The sequence below is a fragment of the Manduca sexta genome, chromosome 12 (assembly GCF_014839805.1).
Source record: "Manduca sexta isolate Smith_Timp_Sample1 chromosome 12, JHU_Msex_v1.0, whole genome shotgun sequence".
Lineage (NCBI taxonomy): Eukaryota > Metazoa > Arthropoda > Insecta > Lepidoptera > Sphingidae > Manduca > Manduca sexta.
Genome location: NC_051126.1, coordinates 395,111 through 416,692, shown reverse-complemented (window position 1 = coordinate 416,692; position 21,582 = coordinate 395,111). Strand labels below are relative to the sequence as shown.

Genomic DNA, 21,582 nt, shown 5'->3' with positions numbered 1-21,582 from the left:
GTATTCTGCATGAATTTCTTACTGTGTTACGTTTCTATTCTCCTCACTATAGTTTCACCCGAATTGGTGGTTTGAAATAAGTAATAATAACTCCTCCAACGTCTGTCACATAACCGTCGATTAGAGATCTGACCTTGAAAGTGTTCGCAAACTTCAGTTCAGGTAACGGCAGCGCAGGCCCGCCGCCTGTAATACCACGAGCAAAGGTTATTGATCAAGAGGATGGTCACGTTCGACGCCGTCCTAAAGGGGTTCCGTGGGCTAAAGTTATCGCTCAAGTTAACGGCAACAAACCCGGTTCACCGGCCGAGATCCCTAGAGCCAAGGTACTGGGCCAGTGGGATAAGTTTGTAGCCGCGCCGGTCGCCAGCCCGCGTACGAAGGTGCCATCTCCTGTCAGAAGTTTTGACCAGCCGACCATGATACCATGGGCAAAGGAGAACGGCATATCTGCAGGACCGTCAGGAGTTCCGCCGACGGCGAAGGTCCTCGCCGAGGCGGCTGTAACGTTGCCGGTGTTCAGCAACCTGCCGCGCGTGTCCGGCAAGCAACTGCCGCGGACGCCATTTAACCATCTCGCCACAAGCATGGTGCGACGCGTTTCGTTTCTTGTGTTGTGATCGTTGTTTGAGTTTTGGGGTGTTTTATTATGGGTCAGAGTACAGAATAGGTAGGGGTTGAGTACGTCGTTTCGGCGTTTATTTGTGTGTGATTATTTGATTTTGGGTTATTTTGTGGCTTCTATAAGGTTGGCACGATGGAGAATGGGATGCACAAAATAAGGATTTTTCGGTGATTTGAGAGGAACGGTTTTGACCATAGCAATATTAGCCAACTAAGCGCTGTGGTCCTTAATATGTTGGGCAACATCGTAAAACAGAGCGTGATTGACGAAACGAATTATCGTAAACTCGTTGTTTTAAGCGTCTCGATTGCCGAGTGGATATCATGCTTGGGAAGTTTCGAATAATTATTTGCTTGTTTGTTTTTGGTTTCATTGTCATTTGTAAACGTGTTATCAAAACTTAGGTTTCATTCACAAGTCATCAAGTACTTTATCAAATCCCTCTAGACGGCGGTTATTTTTAAATAGAGTGTAAATGTGGTTATGCGTTGTTTGTTTTCAGCACCGACCTCTATGATCACGGGTGGTAATTGCTTTTATATTGTGACACGGTGTAAAACAGCACTGTATTTTATTGGGAAAGCTTGCTATAATTATTTTTTAATATAGTAAATTGTCGGTGTTAGTTGTTGTAATTCTTATATTATAATAATTCAAGGATCTGTCACATGAAGTTCCACGACCAAGTTTTCCTAGTTTTTATTAGTTTATGGGAAATATTTTATTATAAATAATATTTTGATTTCATTACATCACTCAAAGTATATTTAATCAAATAAGTTTTAATGAAGTATATTATTTAAGTTAAAATTGTACTTGTTTCCCTACTATGACGTATTTTTTACACAATTGTTCCATGTTCCAGTGATAGACAGTAAGCTGGCGCTCACGGAACTCGACGAAGAGCTGTTGAAGTACTGAGGAACGACCGCCTCCCGCAACCTACGTACAACGCAATGCTGCAATGCAACGTGCAACACGCAACGTGTAACGTGCTACATATTTTTCCATATATTATACGAAGTCATTTAAATCCTACCGTCACACTGGCGACCAAAGGAATGGTGCTCATTAATAATTTTTTTGATCGCCATTGTTATAGTACTTTGGATCCATAGATAGCATAGAGTAAGAGATGTATAACAGTACCTATTCCGTATTAAGATTTAGCGATTACATAAATGGGAATATTATAGTGTTAAGGGAATAGTCGATAATTTAAGTCCCCAGTGGATTAATGTATACAATGGAACGATACGCCACCACTCACGAGCCTGATTGCATTTGTGAGAGGCCGTCGAGTTAGGTTCCTTTATTGAATGATAATTATATCAAAATAGTTTTGCCAAAATAAGGTCCGTAATGTATGGTAGAATTGAATAATCTCTAAAATGGCGGTGTAATTAGTTTCGGAAGGATACTCAATAATTTCATCAGTAGACTAGATTGGGTCTTTACATTTATCGTTAACAAGTAAAGAACTTGCAAGATGATGGCCTTCTGTTAGAAGTGAAAACGTATGCCAAGATGACTGCCATATTGAGTAGCAGATGAAGCGTGGATGTTGGAGTGCGGCGGACGTGGGTAGGGGAGGTGTTTGTGCCAGGAGTGTGACGGAACGTTTTTGCTTGGGATGGTAGATTTTTTATAGAATTTTTGGGTAAAGGTGCAGACCATAGCTCAAGTAACATCGAGGTCTGTACACGGATTTCGCAAAATAGAGCAAAATTGGTGTGTTCTACCACCGGTTTTTGTCGGTGGTGTTTAGCAAAGTAGGGGGTATTGCCCCGCTCCGCCCTCGGCTTTAACTGATTTTATATAGTTTGTTGTACGCGGGTTAATGCCGCACAAAATAGTAATTGATTTAAATCTGAGAGATTAATTTTATCTTAGTTGTATGTTATTATTGTAGTTTAAGTGAGAAGTTGTCAGACGGACTCCACGATCAAAGTCGGTGTACACAACTGCACCAAGTTATCTGTAGTTGAACAGAACTCTATCTTTGTGGACACCACACAACTCAGTCGATTTCTCCCAACCGTGGTGATGTCTCAACTACCCGCAGTAGGTCGCGAGTCCGTCTGGGAGCGCGATATTTCACTCGTTTTTTTATTGGCTGTTCATCTTCACTTTATATTCGACTGAGAAAAGACAATGGTATGAAAAAACGACGAGAAGTAAAATATATTTATCGATATATTTTAACGACATGTGATTCAATATTCTCATATGCACGTCGATGATATCAGTCGATACTAATAATTTTCACTCATTTACATCACGGCGGCGAGATTGTAATGCATTTATATTTAATGTTAGGATATTACTCTCGTATGTACGAATTATAGAGAGTCGCCTCAAAGCGGACAAGTAAAGGTTCTTTAGGTATTAAGTTCCAAACATCACATAGAATTAGGAAAAAAACAATATTGTTTTCATGGTATCATTGCTCGCGGTCTCATTGTTGGCAAATACTCTTTTTCGTTTAAAGGTTTTGATTTTTTTTCAGTAGGGTGCATCACGCCATATAAGGTTTTCACCCATAAGAATATAAGAATTGGATCTAACCCTCCCAATAGTATCTTTAGCTCGTAATTGTGGTGCTGCTTTGAGGCGAAGTAATGTGAAGGAACTCGTAGCGTGTAAGCTGATTTTCTTCCTAACAATATAATACTCGTAATAAACATTTCCAATGAACAATAATTTTCAATTCTCCTTCGTCTTTGTTGTTTTTAGACCCTGATCGATTATCGAGAAAAAGCCATTAAGCAAGGTCGTAATAGTCGATTTTGCCCGCGAGTGATATCGACTAAGTCCATCACTAATTAGATTTCTACGCCTCAGTCGAGACTAAGATTCCTATGTAATAACAATTCCTATCACTCAATGATCTCAAGAATGGGTCTAACAGTACATTGTTCTCTATAAAATATCAGTAAATACAATAGATATTGTCGGTGAGAAACTAAAGGTTTTCGAGTAAAGTTCCGCGTGACGGCAGCCGCGGCCTCGTTCGCGCGACTGTCTCCTGTTTTAGGTTAATATTGTGATTATTATTTTCATATATTTTAAATTGTTGACTCGGGGTGTGAGATTTTTTGTAATAAATAAATATATGTGTCATATCTTAAGTTAAGGCCAATATTGTATTCGTGTATGTAATGCCAAATATTTGTTGTCTGTGTGTTTGTGACGAACACTAGCTTATTTATCGATGTCGATGGATGACGATATTATATTAATTGTAATTTTCAATTTCCTAATGATTATTTAATAGGGATAAATGTATTTTATGTACGCTACATTTACACATTTCATGGCTGATTTATCGACATCGATAAAAATGTTTAAATTTTCTCTATTTAGCCTTCGTACTCTATAGAGACGGTAAAGGCGTAGAAACTTTGCATAGCCTGGGAAGGACGCAGCTGAGAAACTTATTTCGATTAATTGAATGTAGACCTTCTCGTGTTTTGTAACACTTTTAGATTGAATATTTGTAGTGAATTTTTTGGAGTATCGGCTGCGTCGCCGCTCTCGATCTCTCTGCGTATTGTACTGTCTTCCTTAACTACTGCCCCGGGGTCGGCGTTTCTTTACACGCATCACATCGATTGCCTACAACAATTGTTAGATTTTTATCTGCATGTTGAATTTTTAATGTAATACCGTAGTCCTTGTAAGTCTGAGATTTATTATACGAATTTTTTGATCATCTTAAGTAAAAAAAAATTAGTAAAACGACATTAATTATAATCTTTATATTTGACTATCTATGGAGTCTTTTATATCGATATTAGAATGAAGCGCCGACCTCCTAATATGTCGGGAATACAGCGTACCTATACTTTCTGCTCACTTTTACTTAGAGGACATTGCCATCCGTGCGTCCGAACATTTATAATGAATTTTAGTAATTACGTTGTACGAACCACTGCTCAATTGTTTCGTGTTTAAATATAAAATGGTAATAGCGACTCGAGTCTTTTATTCGAATGACTCGACACATTTCCTAACATCCGTAATCGAGTGGTCACTCGCTGCTGTAGTAATTATAGTAAGTTTGAACTCAAACCTACTAGCGATTGATTTAATTACTCGAATGAATTGATTCTTTGAGTAGTTTGAATAGAATGTACTCGAGTCACATGCATTCAACGGTGCTAGGTGACGCATCAAGAGTCGGTTTTGTTGGCATCGACTGAGCATTTATGTCCCGATGTGCAATGTGCATGCTTGTTGCAACTCTACGCTCGCCAATACCTTAGCGTGAGCTCGTATATTACATAATATTACTGTGCAGTCTCACTTGAGGTGCAGCATGCGCATTCCTTAGTTTTCTTTACTTACTCTTTGGACTCGGAAAACTTTTCACTAGGGACATTTTTTTACACGTTTGCCTTCATTCGATGCCGACTTGGTCGACGGAGTTTAAAATGCTTTTTTGAAAACCGATACGGCGCGGCGTGTTTGACAACGAAGTAAAAAATTGTGAAAGACCGTGTTGGGAATCATAGGTTTGTGATCAGAGCTCATGTTTTCAGTATCTGTATAATATATGATGGACGTTCTGACACGGTACTGCTTCGACTATACAAGTTGTGACCGAATCTATATTCCGCCACAGTACTGTGGAGTTGTCAAAGCCGGCGCGTGACGTCACTCGGTGTAGACCTTCAGCAACTGTCGCGTCGTGCGGCGATACGATAGACTTAGCGTAAGTTAGAGTTAACGTAATTCCAATGTATCTTCTAATGTAGTGTAACCAAATATGTTTTGTAAGAGAGGCGCGGTGTACGCGCAGGCTGTGCGATGGTCCGCAGAACGGAGTGTTGACATACGTCAAATAAATACATTTATCTATAACACACGTGCTGTTTTATTTGTAATGTTGAGAGTCGAAGCGTCGCAATCATTTCCAAGAAACAAAAATCTGCACGAAACAAACTCAGTCACGAAACGTGAAATCATTGTCTCAAAACTTATTACATATGGAATTGTAGATATTCTTACAAAGGAAGACTGTCGCGACCTTACCCTTTATATAAGCCCAGTACTTCCTGCGAGGCAGTGTCTTACGTGTATAGTGTTATATAACCTAATGTAGCACATAACCATTAAAATCGGATGAAATCTATGTGAAGGGATTTAATCCTGGTTTGCAGTTAAATAAAATTGAGGAAAAAAATGGAAAACAATAATTAATTTAGTGTTTATAAGCCTACATAGTTTTCGGGCAAAATTCTATTTTTATCACAGAACACCAGCATTTGTTGCGTTCATTTATCGATTTTTTTTTACTTAAACCTTGGAAACATAGACCTAAAGTAGAGGGAGTATTGAATACGTTAAAAAAATTGAATCAATTTTAGTACTAATCGCCATTAGATTAGGGAATACGCCATCTTTGATGCAGTAAATCAAGATTTCTACAAGACTTAGTGCGATGCTGACTATTACTGCAACGCTTTACCAAACAAACTCCAAAAAACTTTAGTGCTTTTAACTAACTGTACTGTTTAATGCTTTTAAGTACCTTTTATGGTGAAGTTCTTAAATACTATGATATCATAATGCATAATAAACTTAAATTTGAAATTTCGAGTCCACAGATCTAGGTAAAGTTTTCAGAATTCAGCTGTCCATGGTGAGGCTGGCAGACATTTTGTCGTGTTGAATGGTAACACCATTAGTAGTAGTATAAATAATTCGAAGTAGGTAATTACTATTTTGTTTTGAAACTTGTTCGTCTTATTTATAGAATGTTTTTATTTTGAGAATCAGCTTAAGGTTTTATGAATTTGGGATTTTATGATACTCGGTTTAGAGAATCTATATTTATGTTATGTGACTACAACATCAATATACCTAAGACGTCAGAAGTCAGGACCAGTAAATGGTTCTTCGAGTATACATCCCAATTTGTTATAACTAACCCAGTAACAACAATTTAAAGGCAATAAAAACAAAACACTGTGGTAGTAAGTAACACGTTTATTATCACATCATGTGGATCAACACGTCACACGCACTCCACGGCTCTTAAGAACTACACACGGTATTACGATACGTATACTAGCAATACTGCTGTCTGCTGCACTCACGAGATCTTCGGACGGCCGCACACTCTAGGGAACAAGAAAATAGCTTTAAAATCTGTAATGTTAGGATTCAATATTCACTGCGCGCCGCCGCAAGTGCAAGACGGCACTGACGCGGTCGGCAGACTCGCTATGTAATGTTTGGATTCATGGATTGATCTTTTTATTATACTGCTTTTAATGCCGAATAAAATACTGTACTGAGTGATACACACGACATATAACACACTACCTATATTATATATATAGTTAAATATGATTTAAATCGTAAAAACGAGGTAATTAGTACTTCTAACCACGCTAACTGCTGATGATGGGCAGAGGTGTCTATCTTCAATTGTAAGGAAAAGGCGTTACTTTGAATCATAATTCTTCATTACATCCGCTGTTAATATGCAAACACTACGAGCTGGTAAAATTAGCTTAGTTAGAATAATTGGCGTCCGCTATGCTTGAAATGATTACTGCGAATATACTCACAGTGCGAATTAGGTAATGCCCGCCGATGCGCCAACAGGAGCAGGCGGTCCAGGTCGGCGCGGCAGGAACAATGCAGGAACTCCTTGGGCTTGACGCCGCGGAACATCTCCGCCACCGACGGCTTCACGTTGTAGAAGATGATGGTCTGCCCGCGGGCGTGGAAGTCGTCGATCAGGCTCTTTATACCCTGCGTATGTTAAACTTGTTTATAATAAGTATTTATTGCAGGTCGTGAGGCTAGATACATTTTGTTTATGTCAAGGATGATCTAGTAGATTTTGCTTCTTATGTATGCTATAATTCAAGGTTTTTAGTGCTGAGTGTGACTCGCCCCAGCTAGCCAATATAGTGGATTTTTACCATGTCTACGCCGGTCACAAAACCTATCTGATACCTTTCCATCTTTAATAGTAAGTAGATGATTGGTGGAAGTGTTAGTGTCTGTGAGCACTTGTGGTGGTACCTCTGCGGCGGTGTAGTCGGCGGCCTGCACGTGCGAGGCGTCGACGACGAGCGGCGCGGCGGGGCTGCTGGCGCCCGCCTTGCGCAGCGCGCGCCGCACGTACGCCGCCGCCGGGAACACCAGCGCGCGGTCCACCGCCGCCACCTGGTAGCGCACGCCCGACTCCGACTGCGCGGGAAACATTATTACTAAACTATTTAAGGACTCAATATATTGTTACCCGCAAATGGAGTAAACGTAGAAGGCATTCAATTTTAATTCTTTAGCAATCTTTGCAGCTTATAAGTACTCACCACAGCATTAGTGACTTTAACGGAAGGCCTGGCGGAAGCGTAGAGTAGGAACAGCAAGTTGACAGCGATACCGATCACGATGCCTAACTCCAGCCGCAGCATCAGGCACGCGCCGAACGTCACCACCGCCGGGATTATGTCCAACTCTGTAAAAACATGGTTTAGAACTTAGAACTCTCGTTAAAATATCTAAGAAACGATAAGTATCCACATTGAATTATTCACACTCTCAATGTAAACATAGACGTAAACGGCTGATGGACTGAATGGGATTCTCTACTCAGTGCTTTAAAGTGTATGAATTTGTAAATACGAGTATACATAAAGAAAAAGATAGCATTATTCATTAATTATAAAAATATCTGTACTATAAACATTAATAATGAATATTTACGCACTCTTGGTTTTCCATATGGGTTTGAAGACGTGCAGCTCCATCATGAAAACGACGGCGGCGATGATCACCGCCGCCAGCGACGCCTTCGGAATGTAGTAGAAGTATGGCGTGAAGTACTGGAAATATACAAAATTCGTCTAACTAGTTGTCCTATTTGATGTTGCATGTTGCGTATCATGTAACAAGTTGCAGTTTCATGCTGCATGTTAGTTAATATTTCATGAAGAGAAGACATATATTATTATTATATATCAAAAGAATATCTTTTCTTGATATCCGTCACTTAATCTCATTTTATGCAGGATAGACTGTGGAATGTATTTTTTGGCACCTAACAGTGAAGCTTGTCCAGACTCCGGGATCAGTGCTTAAAGGGGTTGTGCTTTACGAAGCATGTTACGTGTAATGTTACGTGTTGTGTTGTGTTGTGTACCTGTAGCGCGAGCAGCACGAGCGCGCCGGTGTAGAGGCCGCCGGCGGTGGAGGCGACGCCGGACGCGTGGTTGTGCGTCATGCGTGTTACGTGTTGTGTAGTGTTGTGTACCTGTAGCGCGAGCAGCACGAGCGCGCCGGTGTAGGAAGCCGCCGGCGGTGGAGGCGACGCCGGACGCGTGGTTGTGCGTCATGCGTGTTACGTGTTGTGTAGTGTTGTGTACCTGTAGCGCGAGCAGCACGAGCGCGCCGGTGTAGAGGCCGCCGGCGGTGGAGGCGACGCCGGACGCGTGGTTGTGCGTCATGCGTGTTACGTGTTGTGTTGTGTTGTGTTGTGTACCTGTAGCGCGAGCAGCACGAGCGCGCCGGTGTAGAGGCCGCCGGCGGTGGAGGCGACGCCGGACGCGTGGTTGTGCGTCATGCGTGTTACGTGTTGTGTAGTGTTGTGTACCTGTAGCGCGAGCAGCACGAGCGCGCCGGTGTAGAGGCCGCCGGCGGTGGAGGCGACGCCGGACGCGTGGTTGACGGCACCGCGGGAGAGGGCGCCCGACACCGGCATGCTGTCCACCAGCGACGACATGATGTTGCACACGCCCAGCGCCAACATCTCCTGCGTAGCATCTACGTACTTGCCCTCCGCTGTACACAACAAGGATGATTTTTAATATTGTCTATCCAGACCCACAAAATAACTTTAACTATTGTAATTTGAACGTAAGGTTTAACCTGTTTACAACCAATTTGCGGCTCGACGGGCATGACCAAGTGAACTTTCGGAAAACCCACTTAAAGTAACATTTTATTGTAATGTCGAAATATGATAGCCAACAAATTCCCTCATCCGCGTATTTCTCTTCATCAATGAAATGAGGGATGGTTCTGAACAGCGATCATCAATCGTCACTTATCAGATAACTTCTTGTTCATTTGCCATCATGCTGAAAATACAAATTAATGAACTCATTTTGTACTTACAAAACACTTTAGCCAAAGCAATGTTCTCTAAGATAGAGAGCAGCGGCACAACAAATATGGCGGAACCGAGCGTGGAAGCCATCTCCATGAAGGTGTAGGTGTGGTTGCCCACTGTAGCTGAGAATGGCGGCGCTGAAATTTGCGGCAAACCCGGCTTCACCTCGCCTGCGGATAGAACAAAACCACTTATTGTTTACATGCCACCATGAACACACATAACAGTCCCAATTCAATTGGTAACATGAAATTCTTGATTTTGAAGCAGGTATGCACGAATGTTTACTTAAGGAAATGAATACCCTGATACCGGTACCCCGATAAAGAATAGGTAAGTTCAAACTAATAAAAAGACTATTTCCCCTGTTGATTAAAAAGATTTTTAAACCCAAATGTACAAAAATGATGATTTATTTTAACAGTAACAAATAGTTTTGTCTTGTATCAAGTAAAAACTTGATCTACACCACACTGTTGCAGAACATCATGATGTCCGTTGGTGACCTCATAATGAATCCCATACCCGTGAGTATGAAGGGCGCCTGCTGCCTCGTGTCGAAGTAGTAGGCGAGCGCGGCGCACACGAGCACGACGAGGATGTTGCGCGTGGTGGAGAGGAACCAGAGCGCCTGCGCCGCCGCGCCGCGCAGCCGCCGCGACCGCGCCGACAGCGACGACTCGTCCTTACTCAGCACGTTAATGTCTTTCACTTTCTGGAAACGTGTGGGAATTTTCATAAATAATTCATTCATCTATTGAGAATTGATAAAATCAAAATAAACAAGCACACATGCCGGAAGGGTAGACAGAGATGCATTTAACAAGCTTGTATTCTAAGAATGCCATTAGTTCATAAATAAAAATAAAAAACAATGAACTATTTTAAATAATTTGAATAATTCCTTTACTTAAATTTAAATCATCTCCAAGTATTTCCGCTAGTACCACATCATCCAACCTGTGCTAGAAATCCTGTTGCTCCTTACCCTGAGAAGCAGCAGCACCACGATGCAGGTGACTCCGAGCACGGTGTCCCAGAGCCTCGTCTCTCCTATGTGCTCGTAGAGGCCCGTCCATACCTATCACGAATATTTCATCAGATTTAATTAAAATCAAGGATTTTATATCTAGAAGAAACAAGCATGAAATCTGATATCCGTTATGCAAGACTAGCATTTGCATGTAACCATTTACCTATTAATTTATTATTTAACAAATGATATTATGGATTGCTAAAATAGGTTAAAGGATATCTAGATAGATTTAATTATTTATGTGTCTATGTAATTATTGTATTTTTTTCATAAGTTAAATTGACACAAGTAAAACGAAACTATTACAAGTTCTAAATATCAGCAGAAGGTCATTAGAAAGTTAAATCTGCATTATAAAACGTTAAAGCAAAAACTAAATGATGTATACAAAAACTTTACAAGAAAAAACAACATAAACGTTAGTTATTTGAAAACAATCACGCTAACCTTTGATTTAATACAAAAAGTAAACCTACTTTTTATCGACGATTCAATCTAGATATTGCGTCAAAGGGAGAGTTTTTCCGCGAAGGCAATTTTGGTTTATCCGAAGGGAGTTAATAGCTCATAATCAAAGACAAAGTAAAATAAGGACTGACATGTTACTTGGCTCAAGGTCATTGCAAAAGGAATATGTTTTTCATTAAGTATATTAAAGTAGAAAGGTATTCTGTGTTCGCTTTTTATTTTAATTCTGTTATCGTGACCTCTTCTGGTTCTACCTATTATACAAGAATTGGATTCCTTATTGAAAGGAAAAGGTTTAACATCACAAATACACATGACTGTAGAAAGTGTGTTGCAACAATTTCAATAAATGAAATAGGTGTAAGTGGGAAAAGCTATTTACTACTTATTAATACTATTAATGGGAAAAGTTATCTTAATTCTCTTCCACTTACCTGCAGGAACTTTCCGCCGGGAAAACTGAGGCCAAGTATGTCCTTAATCTGCGTTGTGGCGATAATAATGGCGGCTGCCGACGTGAACCCCACAGACACCGGCCCGCTTATAAAGTCTATCAGAAAACCTATAAAGAAGATATTCCAAGTCAAAAACTGTAGAGTCAAGAGTTAGGTCTTTACAATATTGTATGACATAGTTTCATATCTTGGCTCAAAGAAGTAACTTCACTGGTGCCGTCACCTAGATGCTTTTCTAAAATAGTTAACGTTAACATAGTGATACGTGATAGCGGCGATAGCCTAGTTGGGTGTGGAACGGACTACCGAGACGGATGTCCGCAGGTTCAAATCCCAAGGGCACACACCTCTGACTTTTCTAAAAAATCATGTGTGTATTCTTTGTGAATTTATCGTTCGCTTTAACGGTGAAGGAAAACATCGTGAGGAAAACTGCACATCCGAGAAGTTCTCTATAGGAATTTCGAAGGTGTGTGAAGTCTACCAACCCGCACTAGGCCAGCGTGGTGGACTAAGGCCTAATCCCTCTCAGTAGTAGAGGAGGCCCGTGCTCAGCAGTGGGCAATTATTATTATTATTATAACGTTAACAGGAAACGATAAATGTATGGGAATGTCATATCCTAGCTATAAGTTTGTCGGTTATCTTGGCTACGGCCGGGCGTCTGAACTCCATTAGAAGCACAGTGTACTATGGTGTTGGTGTCAGAGTTCTGTGTTGACTCTTAACCTGACTCCTCGGAGGTTGAGATCAAAACAGCATCAGCCTAAATATTATCCGTTGAGTGACGAGACCAACGCGATCGCTTTGAATTACGAAACGCTGGGTGGCATTCACCTGCACTCATCACCCTGAGACGTAACAACCTCATAATGCCCAATAATTACGCGTACGCGTTTCGCGCGAATATTATATGCTAGAGACCACCGCCATTGAAAATGGAACAAAAACCCCACATAACAAGACCAACATACCTATATAATTAGGGATGTCAACGCTTTAATTTGCATGCAGAGGTCACGCGTGCCCGCTTCCTGTACACCTGCCAATCTTGCCGACCAGCATACAATGTCATTACCAAGACGAGTCTAATTGTTAGATGACTCTGTTGAACTCGACTACAATCTCTTATAGGTAATTGGGGTATTAAGGTTGTCATTCAAATTAGTAATTTGCTACAACTGGTGGCAACATTTCGGTCATCGTTAAGAAAGGCAACGTTTAAGATAACATATTCATTTTACTGGATACTCAAATTAAACTATAAGCTGCAATGTAGTTAGTCAGATGTTTTAAAGAAAAGTGTACCGCATAAAAATGACACTAACATTGCCCATAGCATTGGGATTTATATTTTACCTTGTTGAATCAAATAATGATGTATTGCAATATTGTACACAAGCATTGAATTAATTTATCGGACTCAACGTTGCAGTCGTGGGCAAACAATTTCCTCATAAATCAATTCACAATTTTATTAGAATTCTTTCCATTCGTAGAGATAACGATTGACTAACCGTGACTCAGTAAAACTGTGAAGAAATGCGCTGCGATAAGAATTGTTCCGCAATGCGTGGCGACGTACGACATGTTTGATATAAGCAAAAGAAATTTTGAAATAATCGTCTAAGAAAGCAGCAACGTTGGCATTTTATTTTTAATATAAACTCATGCCTTTATTATCGATGGTTAGGAAGAGCTACTCACGCTCTGTCATAGCACGAAGTCTATCCAATAGAGCAGATAGGTCATTCTTTATGACCATAGAGGTATATACTGTAATGATACCAATCTTAATGGCTTCACCCTTTGTTTAAAGATATCATTATAAGGACCGAACAAGTATACCGGAAGGTATTTCTTAGTCTTATTTGCGCAAAGATTCGTCAAACGCCGGACGGGGCAGGACGGCGACGCAACCCTGGAGGGCGTGAACAGTTGTTATGTACTAGTCAATATAGGATATGCATAGCCATCGCGCTCGTTGCTCGATTTCATATTGAATCTTGCAACAGCAGAGCGTCGTTGGCCTCTCCCGTCTGTTGTTTACGAAACATTAAAACCGACTTGAAAACTTACTGAATAATCTATACTCACCTAATTGCAATATTCCCATGATGAGCTCCACACAACCCGAGACGAAAGCCAGAAGCACCGCGAACTCCGGCCCCAGCCCGTGCAGGTTCTCCCTCGTGAGGATGGCGGCGATGGCCGTGGGTCCTATAGCTGAGTCCTTCACGGAGCCGAATACCGTGTACACGAAACAAGCCATGAAGGAGGAGTACAGCCCGTACTGCGGCGGCAGCCCGGCCACGCCCGCGTATGCTATGGCTTGAGGGATCACCGTCAGTCCTACGGTTATACCTGCAACAAGAATTATGTTAGTATTTTCTTTTATTCGTGCACGACAAAATGAGCTCACTGTAGCTGATGGCAGGTACCTCGCCATATGACACCATTTTGCTGGCCTGGTTTTACCTCTATCTTTCCTATTTGTTTCAATTTTGGGTAGCTTTGTATAATGTCAGGCATGCTGTAGTAACGATTTGGTTAAATTTTACGACTGCTTGGCCGACGTCAACTGTCTCTAAAGTCTCCAATTCTGGTTAAATCATGTTAAACAATCTAGTATGTACTAAGTCGCACTTTATATGCGGCTACTCGAGTGATTACATTGTCGTATAAATTTCGATTGCCATCGGATTATTTCAGCTACACTCTAATCCTCACTTGCTTGTATTTAAGAATCCACGACAGTATTCATCGGTGACACTGATAAAACACCAATGGATGAGTTAGTCGTGAGATGATGGTGATGTTTGAATTATTTATAATTCAAAGTTCTCATAACCTTTGCACTTTGTACAATGATCAATTCATTATTCATTTGTTTAAAAAGAACAACATATCATTTAAAGCGATTGATTTCAGTAGTTAATAAATTTCACGTGACTCGACCCCAATATCAAGTAGTTTAATAATAAATTGGCTTGCATCAATAAACCTAATGTATTACATATAACTGCGTCCAAAGGCAATTTTTATCTTGTAGATGGACTTTGAAACTTATATTAATTTTCAATAACATAATATATTATAATTATGATAAATAATTTCAATCGTTTTGTTGTAGTATATTTGGTTGACCAAATAAAAACCTCCTTTTCAGTAGGATCTCGCTAACTAATGATAGTATTAAATAAAAAGAGAAAGGAAGAAGAATTGTTTCAATTAAGGAACCTCAAGCTATTAATATTAACACAATTTCTCAGAGCCCTGGAGCCCTAAGAATATTAATCGTCAGTACCTTGTAATCGCGAGAAACTAACTGCATTCAGTTGCAAGAGTTCTGGCTCGTTCGTGATACGATTACATAAGGAATGGAAAACCCTCTCAATTCACGTATTATAACTTTCTAAAGAGATCGTAACACATCTGCTTTAATCAATCTCATCCTACTTAAGAGTTGATGTGTGTTACTTGGTAAATATCATAGTTATATCAAGTACATACTCCAAACAGCGCTGTATTTCTTCGTTCGTTACCATTTAAACATTGAAACTAATATCATTACTAGACATTAAGTGACTTCTTACAGCTCCCTGGGCATTGCAACAGAAATATGTCTCCGCGCTTTTCGTGCAGTGAAGAGAATAAACATATTACATCTCGCTAATCTGACAAAACATGACCTGTGGCACCAATGAAAGTGTTTGCGACAATACAAACTGTTCACAATGCATCGTGTATCGGACACGCTAGTCACCGCAGCATTGTGTACAAACAGTGCGCGCTACAGGAAGCGGCACAATGGACAGTTGATTCGTTGTGCTAAACTCGATGTAGAGGACAGAGTTCGGGAGATTTATATAGGGTTGTTGTGATACTAGTGTAAATATTGTGTTAGAATTTAAGATCTAGCGGAACTTGAGTATTTCGAGTTATCGGTCCCTATGCCGTGGTACTAAAATTTAGCGGTAACCTTCTTCGATCCTTGAACGATGATTATGTCTGTGCATAAGATGTTATAGAATCTACGTAGTATTTCAGGGTGGCACGTGGGGTTCATCGTCATCACTTATATCAAAGTTGTGGCTGGTTTTGCTCTTGATGTCATCGAGTCTATCAGATGAAGAACTTGCTCATTTCTATATTATCTTGATTAAAAACTTTGAATAGGTCGGGTTGGTTTATTGTAATTATCTTTTGCAATTTCTTACAATACAATATTCGTTACAACTCAGCTAGGATTCGCACTAAGATTTTTTTATTATGCATGGCAAAGTGACCCTGTGTAAGTAGAGTGAGGTCCAATAGAATGTCGACTGACGTGAGATCTTCGGCAAATGACAGATTTATGCCGGCCTGTTGGAATCGGATATAAACAGGCTGATTTCGGAACGTGAAACACTATGTGAGCCACTATGGCGGGTTTTAACACCTTGTGTACGGTGCTCGCTATTTGGGCGGATATAAAATATATCCTACCACCAGCAAACGTTTTAAACTTGTGTCGTGCATTTATATTTTTACCCAAACTTGCTATAAAGATAATAAGTTCATTGGAACTGGTTACCTTTTATTGCTGTTAAATCACCGCAAACAATTATCTAAACAACAATCACATCTCGTTAACAAAGATTATTATGCTTTTTGTCCGCCATTTTAACAATTGAATTTACTGAAGAATTATGATTATAAAAGAAAAAGGTTATATTAATTATAGATTTCTTGTGAAAATATTACAATAGTCACGTGTGATAAGTTTTTATTGTGGGAGATGGTAAATTAGCTATTGTTATGTCTGGTGGTGAGTGACCGCAATTCACGTGCATTGATGATGTAAAGAAATATATTGAGGAAGGTAGATTGGTATTTGAAGGCCATCGAATTTTGGCTTGGATACCTATTATGTGGTAGAGCACAAGTGAGTCATAACTGCCACTTCTTTAAAGAAAATAAAAAGAATCATGGAAGCTCAGCTGGATTTAAAGGAAAATAAGGAGTAGAGAAATATGGGAGTTTTGGGGCCTGGTTGTCTGGCTATGAAATTTCTTTACGCTCACACTCACAGCTTTTATTCTCGAAGGGGTAGGCAGGGGTGCAACACAGTACATCCACTTTCGTCCCATAATTTGAAAGGGGCCTATCGCCATATCTGGTATCAATTCCAGAATTTGGGCTAGTACTAAACAGAAAAACCAATAGCTCTCTATCCACCCTGAGATCGAACCTGAGACCTCGGCACTGCAGTCATACAGCAATAAACCTACACTACCTAGCCACTATAAATAAATAGTAAATAAAAATTAGCTTCGTAGACTTTTCGACCTCCATCACTTGATTATACCATACAAATTAAAATTCACCTACCGCAACCGAATTTAAATTATAATTAAATCACCATAAATTATAAATTAACTCGTAACTGATTAAAACACAAGGTCATAGACTCTATTCCGCACTTAAGCATCACTGATTATCGAACTACTATATTAACAACTACTATATTTTATAACATTGCAATTGTTTTCAAAGTAGAAAGCAGTAGGACCGATATAGTCAATGAGGATACTACCGCTCGACCGAGGTGACATAACGCGTGGATGCTGTGACGTCACAATGTCAGTGTTTGTTTATAGAAATATCACACAGGAATAAGTGCACTAGCCTTCAAAAGTAGAGTATGAAAAAAGCTTTCACTTTGAAACGAGATATAGGTTGCCATCTCATATAATATGAAGTCAAAGTACCGAATACCAAGATTTGTTGTATGTTTTACACTATACTCAGTAAAATATCTTTGTATCAATGCAAGGATGAGACTTTACTCCTGGCACGTTCCCACAAATATGTTTAAATATCTTAAACGGGAGTCAAATTGACCAGACTGCTCCGAGTATGGAGTAAGGGTAGACGTACACTATATTTGTCGGGGTGCGTGCGGAGTGGACCCTATATTCAATAATATAGGGGGATTTAATGGTGAGCTGGCTCGTGCGTCAGAGGGGTTTAGGGTTGTGGTTAAAATATATTTTAAATATGTGAAGGGAAATGTGTAGGCACCGATCAAAGTAGCATGGTGCGGCATAGTCGTAAAATACGATAAGATTCCTTATACAAGGATTTAGAAAATGAAACGAGTATGGCAAACCTTAAACCGATTTCATACGAACTTTTTAATTTGTAAGCGTCTATTCATTCTATTTTAGTATTGTATATTTTATCATAATAATTATCGCACAAAACGTTTGATGCGTAATATCGTTTTGTTCCACCTTGTTTTATGTAATAATGGGAGTTTACATTTGTATACAGAAGGTTCTTGTTTGGATGTACAACACTTATCGATATTAATATAAAGCTGAAATTGTTCTAACACGCCAGTGTCTTCAACTACTGTTTTGATTCTGTAAACTTCTCCCTTTATAAAACGTTTCATTATCCGTATAGAGTACTTTATTTAATTCAATATATACCTTTAAACTATTTTTTCTACCATGTCCCGCTTCATCAAAAGTGCTTTATAGCCAACATAATTAATAAATGTTCTTATTTAATTTATATCTCAGAAATGTTTTTATTTTCGTTTGAAATTGACAAATCAAGTGCTCAAATCCCATACACTTCCTTAGGAATAGGTCATCCTTACCAGCAATAACATCAGCCAAGCCGCTCCTGAGGGAGTAGTTAGGCAGCCACTGCAGGATGGGCACCCTTCGCAGTAGAGTCTTGGCGGAGCAGCAGGCGCGCGCTCGCCGCAGTGCATCACGTCTCCATCCATCACGGTTGCTCTTCGTGAACGCGCTGCTTGGGTACGCGCCGTTCGAATCTGATGAAGGAATGTAGTTTCATATAATACGTTTGTTTACGTTCATACATAAAGAAGTCAAACTAGACTATGTTGCTAATGCTAAAGTATTATTTGTGAATGTAATATGTGAGTCGTCTTTCGCTAAATTGTAGTGTGCAGTATGCAGTATGCAGTAACATATAAATATATATAATAACTTATATTAAAAAAATATATATTTTGGCGTATCCACTAGCCCGCCGCATAACACTTCACATCATCCCAACCTGATGGAAGCGGATACGCAATCTACCCGCGGTTTCCCTTCACCGTGCAGAGGTCAAGGGTGACGGCGGATCGTGAGGTAATTAGTGTGTGGGTACAGTCGATTCGCGGCGATTTTATGTTTTCAATTTGTTCAGAGAAAAAGGTAGAAGGTCTAGTTGGTTGTGGAACGGACTCTTGAGACAAATGTCCGTAGGTTCAAAACTTAAGGACAAACACCTCTGACTTTTCTAAAATATGTGTGTTTTCTTTGTGAATTGTCGCTTAATTTAACGGTGAAGGAAAACATTTAATTGCAGTTCTCTTTAGGAATTTTGAGGATGTGTGAAGTCCACCAATCAGCACTAGGCCAACGTGGTGGACTAAGGCCTAATCCCTCTTAGTAGCAGAGGAGGCCCGTGTCCAGCAGTGGGAAATTATATTGCAGGGCTGATGTTATTATTTTATTATATAATTTATTCAGATACTTATGTGGGTAGCTGTACGTCATATCCTGGACAAATATGTAGGAATATTATAATATTTAGAAATATTCCCACAAATAATTATATCCATGGATAGGTCTATAGTATCACGCAGAGAGTTCTAACGTAAAACTAGAAATAATAAAGAATTAATTTTCATAATCATAAGAAATTATACACGCTATTAATAATAATGTGATGTTTATTACAATACTGAGAATATTTCTACATTAATTATTGCGTTCAAATTACGTAACGCTTGACATATCGTATTTTGTTGAATATTGCTCGCGGCTTCGCCCGTGTGAAGAGTTTTCCGGAATAACTGTTCCTCTAAAAAAATTCTGGGATAGAAAATAGCCTCCGTCTTCCTTAAGGTCTTAAACTATCTCATAAAAAAAATTAGAGTTTATCGCTGTCAGACAAGCAGACAGATGTGAGGGGGAACTTTTTTAAATATGTTTTTTAGAACATTTTAAGAGGCACGTTTTTGTGATACATAATTGTAGCGTAATTTTAATCGTTTACTTCAATCACACGCAACTGAAACTCTCTGAAGGAATAAATTTTTGTCTATTTTTGCAACATTTTTTATTAGTCATAACGTGATGTTACATATAGCGTTCCTCGATAAATGAACTATCCAACACTAAAATAAATTTACAAATCCTACCTATAGTGTCTGAGACTAGCGCGTACAAACAAACAAACACTTCAGCTTTATGTAATAGTATAGAAATATAGATTTGAAAAAATAATATATTGAAATATATTAAATAACTATTTTATATATTTCAATATAATAAACGAGACAAGAAACAGTTTGTATATTATTAGATGAATTTAAATAAATTATTTTAATTAATATTATTATTTGTTGAGATGTCCACCGCACTCCTTCGCGCATGTTTTGTTACAATATTTGGTGTTTTTGTAAACTTTGAAATAGACGCAGATTTTTATGTCGTTTACTTTAATATATATTATATGAAGTATTTATTGTTGTTCTTTAGTAGGGAATATGTTATTTACCTCGTTCCTTCGGGATAAATCTCGTCCCTTGTTAGGTACTGTTTCCTTCCTTGTGTATCAATTTCAATGCTATTTATAATTGTATCGACTTTACAGTTTGTTATATGAAGTACACTTGTTTACCGAGACAGGATAGTTGTGGTTTTTAATTCCTTTAGTAAACATTATAAGTTAATTGGGTACATAACTACTTTTTAAAAATATATTTATCGAATTGTATGCCATCTAAAATCTAGTAAAAAAGATTTTTCACGCAATAATAAATAAGTTATGAAGCTTTGAAGTTTGATGGAAGGGGAAGAGCTATCAAATAAGAGAAATAGCAAGCTGTGACGTCATCAAATGTCACTGACCATAAACTACATGCGCGAGAAAGTGATAGCACGACAACTCTACCACGCCCCCACTTTTGCTGCCCACAATATTTCAAATATATACTAACTAAAAAACTACTTTATTTTTCATCCAATTTATTTTTCAGAATTTATTTTTTCTATCATCGGCTGTTACATATTAAATAATATACAAAATTGAACATAGGAAACTGCTATATGTGTCTACTCTTTTTTATACATATTAACATTATTATAGAATTCGTAAGGCCGTTGGTTCTGCGCCTGATCCCTCTACGGTCATGTCGGAATGCCGTCTCACTGGACCATGAGGGTGAAGGAAAAGAGTGCACCTGTGTCAATACACAGTACACTTTATTCCTTTACCCTCAGAGTCCACACACGTGGTCACTATAATATCTTCTGCGTAGCTGACTGATCTCTGTTGAGATTAGCCGTTGCATCCGAAATACGGCTAGGCGCGTTTCATTCATTATAAAATAGACGCAATGGTAGATCTAATTGAGAAAATTCGTTTGCAAATGTAAACCCTTCATATATCTAGACTTTTTATAACACCATATAGTTAACAATTACAACAGTATACATAATCATAAAAAAACACAGGAAGTAATTTCCAAAGATAAATATCATTCTGAAAATTAATTATTTGAAAGTCCACACGATTCGTCAGAACTGTGACAAAAAATTTGCAAAAAATAGCGTTAAATTGCAATAACAATTGACAATAGGTTTTGACTATTGTGTGATAGCGGCGCGCGGCGCAGTTTCCCAAAACGGCTTGCGACAGCTATACGATAGGACAAGTGAGAAGTCACTAGCGGCTTTTGTAAACGGTTATTCATTTGTCTATTTCTGCAAATGGTTAGTAGGTTAGCTCTATAGCCAATATCATTGCAGCCAGTTTGTAACGAGTGTTTATAACTCTTAATATC

General features: G+C 39.1%; 2 protein-coding genes across 4 annotated transcripts in view; one reads left to right on the top strand and one right to left on the bottom strand.

The window, feature by feature from the left end:
- LOC115449984 (prominin-like protein) overlaps positions 1–5,495 on the top strand; it is a 113,437-nt gene extending 107,942 nt beyond the window's left edge. For 2 of the 3 annotated variants that reach the window (XM_037437907.1, XM_037437906.1), the window contains 2 exons: positions 158–590; positions 1,491–5,495. In XM_037437907.1, the coding sequence (XP_037293804.1) occupies positions 158–590; positions 1,491–1,493 (436 nt within the window). In that variant the 3' untranslated portion in view covers positions 1,494–5,495. The remainder of the gene's footprint in view (positions 1–157; positions 591–1,490) is intronic. The other variant, XM_037437908.1, reaches the window with a different exon arrangement.
- A 1,109-nt stretch (positions 5,496–6,604) lies between these two features.
- LOC115449983 (sodium-independent sulfate anion transporter) overlaps positions 6,605–21,582 on the bottom strand; it is a 36,444-nt gene continuing 21,466 nt past the window's right edge. Inside the window, exons 3-14 of the mRNA XM_037437901.1 lie at positions 18,373–18,552; positions 13,818–14,084; positions 11,700–11,827; positions 10,750–10,842; positions 10,287–10,476; positions 9,767–9,931; positions 9,243–9,430; positions 8,361–8,475; positions 7,963–8,108; positions 7,670–7,837; positions 7,207–7,393; positions 6,605–6,753 (exon numbers count right to left, since the gene is read on the bottom strand). Of these exons, the coding sequence (XP_037293798.1) occupies positions 6,752–6,753; positions 7,207–7,393; positions 7,670–7,837; positions 7,963–8,108; positions 8,361–8,475; positions 9,243–9,430; positions 9,767–9,931; positions 10,287–10,476; positions 10,750–10,842; positions 11,700–11,827; positions 13,818–14,084; positions 18,373–18,552 (1,829 nt within the window). The 3' untranslated portion in view covers positions 6,605–6,751. The remainder of the gene's footprint in view (positions 6,754–7,206; positions 7,394–7,669; positions 7,838–7,962; positions 8,109–8,360; positions 8,476–9,242; positions 9,431–9,766; positions 9,932–10,286; positions 10,477–10,749; positions 10,843–11,699; positions 11,828–13,817; positions 14,085–18,372; positions 18,553–21,582) is intronic.